Raw genomic sequence first — 4,461 nt, forward strand, 5'->3', positions numbered from 1 at the left:
CCCAACTACATGGGCAAATGATATTTATTAAGGCCACAATGAATGCAACTTCATAACCTAACCATCCCATTATGGCTGCACAGATCTGTGAAGCCACCACATTCATTACCTCCAACTTTAAGGAAACTTTGGACCATTTTTTTATTTCCTTACTCTTCATTCACAAAACATCCTTCTCTGCTAAAAAAACTATGAAATCTGATTGAATATATAAACATGCGGAATGCAAATAGATTTATTACCTCTAACATGAACTTTTCAAGAACTAACAAGATATTTCAGTAGCTAATAAAGTGTAACATTGTCCTGTAAGAAGTATATTTCATTTCATCCATTTGATTTGGCATGATGTTGACATGGTTGTGATTTAAATACATCAAGCTACTGTTTTATATTTAAATTACAACCACCAGAAAACGAAAAACAAATCGTGGGATGGGGCAGAGTTGGGGAGAAATAGCTACTAACTGTATGATGTATAAGCAAGAATGCTCGAGTTGGGGATCAGGAGTTTTGAGCACCAAATTCCCTTTTTCCATCTTCATTTGAAAGATGCAGCCTCATAGCTTAATGGAGAAAAACAGTAATTTTCCACCTGAAAAGAATAACGCTGTAGCTTTTCAATAGATACTCAAGTTTCTACAAGTTCATGACCAAAACAAAAAAAAAGTCCCAAGAACAATAATCAATGTAACAGACTTGGAAATGCAACATATAGACAGTTTATAGACTGGAATAACAGAAAGATGAACTGATGTTTTTACTTCATTGCTTATGACTATGAAATGCAATGGCTATGTGTTTGAATTTGGAAGTGATAAATAAGACATCAGATGTATCAAGGCATGTCCATGGAACAGGCCGGTGGGTGGCGATAGCTTCCTCATCCCTACCCCCACCCCTCATTTTCTCAATCTTGAAGATATTGGGGTGGGGATTCCCTACGGAGATCAGGTTCTCCATGGAGAAAATGAGCATGCATGTATATATCAACGACCAGCCATAAGTTGCTAATATATAATCTGGACAGCTTTAAACAACATGGACGACCGGATGTATGTCAAGAAGAAAGATGAAAACCGCAATGTTTTCAAACTAACGTACTTAATCCAACAAAGTATATAGAGATTCCAGAGGTAGAATATGTTTCATTTCGTTAAGGATGCAATTGAGTAATTTGGATTGAACATTCTTACCTCTCAACAGCAAACAGTGACGAATTGAAGTCCCTATCAATCATGTCTTTCAGTGTGGTAAAGCTGCTCAGTATTCACAATTCTATTGAACTATCATTCCTCTAAATGCACTTTGTGTAATAAAAGAAAAAAAGAAAGAAAATGTCTACGCCTGTAGGCTGTACCATCGTCTTCAAGTAAGATACGAATCTTTACATTGCAACTGCCACTCCATACAATCTTCAAAGTCGAAACTACTTGCACAATCCAGCAATGCATTTTGCTGATGCTCGTATCGGCAAATATAATTCAACCCAACAAGAAGCTCACATATGGCTTCCTCTGTCTTCTTTCGATCAGCAAAATACAAAGTTTGGATCAGCAATACGTTTGTCCGAGTCACAATCTGATGTTGTTCAAAATTACGCTCACTTTGCCATCTAATCATGTTGTGTGCCAATGGAGCGAGCCAGCTCAAGATCCCATCGAGAGTCTCTTTCCAATCATGGGCAAGAGGAGCATCATATATTGCCAGGTTCTTAACATAAGACTTCAAATGTGTTTTCAGGGATGATCTTAAACTTGTTGGTAGCATCTGATACAAATCGTCTCGAGCTTCTTCGCCAACTAGATGAGGATAACGAAGTAACTTTTCTATGACAATGATGATATTTGCATAATGTAAAGCAAGTGCAGAGCCTCCAATGGTTGAAACTGGTGCATAGACAGATAACCTACTCTTGAAGCCGACGTTTCCACCACAGTTAGACATCACACTTTTTGCTTGTCTTTGATCCACCCCAAATGGAACAGAGAACTGCACCTGACTGAACGAACTGAATTGGCTGGAGCCACTGTTCCTAATGCTACGACCAGAGATTTGGCAGCTTCGATCATCACGGTCAACATAACTGTCCTCATCCTCATCATCCAACTTAGAAACTGAACTACTTAAACTAAGGCAATCCATGAGAAGCCTCCCGGGATTTGTTCCACAAGGGAAATTGAAGTCGTCAGGTGTAAACAAGGGAACCTCTCCTCTGCTTGAGCTAATTTGGGACTTGAAACTCGACCCTCGTCTTGGTCCAAGGCCTCTCTCGACAGACACACGTTTCGATTGCATCGACTCTGCACCAATCTGAACATGATGATTCACATCATTACTTAAGCCATTCTCATTCACATCCTTTTTCAGAAAAGGGTCCCCAAATACTAAATGAATCCTCGCATAAACTGTACAAACAGTTCTCGCCAGTAGTTCAACAACCTTATCATACGTTTGGTTCCAAAGAGAAATATCCTTGAGATGCCCCACATCTTGTTTCTGCCATATAAGTTTCTGTTCATAAGCCTTTCTGCTCTCTTCATGCTGATTGTTCTGAAACTTCTTTGCAGCTTGTTCCAATTCATTCAAAACCTCCATTTCAGTGTACAAATTTGCCGTAGCATTCACATACCTCTCCATTTTTCTCATCATCCCCTCCATATCCTTCACTAAAAACCCCAATTCCTTCACATTTATAACTCCATTAATGATATCCAAATACACATGTTGAAACCCCTGAAGCGCAGGTTGAGAACACTTCTTTCCAAGCCTAGAAACCACATTAGCCACTCTATTTAAATCCTCAATCTTCTCAGCAACCACAAGCTCAAGAAGATGAACCTCATCAGAGGAGACAAGGTTTTTAACTCCATCGGAGCTCAAGATCTCGTTCTTGAGCTTCGAAATGGCAGAATGAGACAAGGATTTATGAAGGTAAATCGTTTTCGACATTACATTAGCAACTTCAAAAGAGAGAATACCGATTTTTTGCTTATTATTGCCACCGGTTTCTGGTTTTCTAGAGTTCTTGTTCTTGGAAGGTTCAAGGAGGGCGTGTTTGAGATTAGCACTAACCTGGTTCCCCATTTTCACAATCCAAGGTTCCGCAACCATTGCTCCTCTTCAATTCGAACAAAAACAGATCTGGGAATCAATGAAAAACCCAGAAGAAATTCACCCTCTGAGAGTAATCTTCGAAAGGCCAAGGAAATTAAGCTCAACCCAAGTGAACTGCAGATCTGAAGAAGAAGAAATTAGAGAAATTAGAGCAACCCCATTACATTTGTTGAAGATTGGGCGTAATCAAACAGTTGGGAAGTGGAAAATAATTCATGGGGTTGCATTTAGTGAAGAGTATGAGATGATTACTGAGAGAGAATTCTGAGTTCGAAAAACGGCGCCGAGCACTTCATTGAGAAACCAAAAAACTCAGAAGAGAGGGAGAGAGATTGGAGGGAAAAAGACGCTCTCTGTGACTAATTTTGAAGGTCAAAAATGGTGGAACAGTGATGTATTTGTTGTAAATTCTACCGATTCGGTACATACTTTTGACTTATTTTTTGAAATTTTTTTTCCCAATTCGCAGATTGGAAAAGGGAAAAAAGAATAATTTTTTCAAATTGGAATATCAATTTGACGATAAACTAAACATTATCTTATTCTTATTTCATCAATTTCTCAAAGTTTATTGAAAATTTCAATTTGGTTGTTAGTTTTATGAGAAGGGGTCAACTTAAAAAAATCAAACCATAATAATTTGGATGATTGTTTGTGTAAAGATGTTAACTTTTCTCTTTTTTGAACAGTGTGTCTTTATGACTTAGATTAATGAGCAATTAACAATGGGAAAGTGATTGATTTGGTTCAACTATTCCAGAGATTTCAAGCCTTTATACTCTTTTTTGATACAAAATTCTTTATAAAGTTCTAATTCATCAAACCCACCTTGACTTTAAAAAAAAAATGATAGAACTAAGTTCTTAAACTTTTAAGTTCTGTGTTTATTTTATATGAATTTTAAAAAATGTTCGACAATTCTATAGGCTCTTAAACTTATCGATAAGTTTTTAAGAAGACGTTTGGTCTACTGAGTTGAGTCCACAAAAGTGAGAAAAAATACGTTAAAGTTAGTAAGTTGTATCGAGCTCTGGAGGTGTAGTATATGATAACTGAGTTTATTTAATATACGTGAAAGGTATAAAAACAATAAGACTGTGTAGTTAATCAATAAATATGTTACACTTCTTACTGGGATTCGTAGATCAAGCAACCTTTTATTCGATGGATATCTAAACAATTATTTTTCAAATTTTATTGTAAAAAATTTATAGAAATAAATAATTGAAAGTTTGGCATAAAATATAATTAAATAAAAATTAAATGACTTATTAAATAATTTTATAAATTGGTAGACTACATACATAAGTCATTTTTAAAAAGGATTGTAAATGATAAAACTGT

The 4,461-nt window shown here is 36.4% G+C and overlaps 1 protein-coding gene across 1 annotated transcript; it reads right to left on the minus strand.

Moving 5' to 3' along the window:
• Positions 1-301: 301 nt before the first annotated feature.
• On the minus strand, positions 302-3,677 carry LOC103499494 (protein PSK SIMULATOR 3). Its single transcript, XM_008462510.3, has 3 exons — positions 3,370-3,677; positions 1,197-3,239; positions 302-595 (listed from the first exon to the last, which is right to left on the minus strand). Exon 2 carries the CDS (start codon positions 3,112-3,114, stop codon positions 1,369-1,371), a length of 1,746 nt encoding a protein of 581 aa, XP_008460732.2. The 5' UTR covers positions 3,115-3,239; positions 3,370-3,677; the 3' UTR covers positions 302-595; positions 1,197-1,368.
• Positions 3,678-4,461: the final 784 nt, after the last annotated feature.

Source organism: Cucumis melo, chromosome 5 (assembly GCF_025177605.1).
Source record: "Cucumis melo cultivar AY chromosome 5, USDA_Cmelo_AY_1.0, whole genome shotgun sequence".
NCBI classification, from domain to species: Eukaryota; Viridiplantae; Streptophyta; class Magnoliopsida; order Cucurbitales; family Cucurbitaceae; genus Cucumis; species Cucumis melo.

What these genes read in the sequence shown, in the direction of transcription:
- LOC103499494 (XM_008462510.3), bottom strand. Translation starts at nt 3,114, where the DNA reads ATGGTTGCGGAACCTTGGATTGTGAAAATGGGGAACCAGGTTAGTGCT.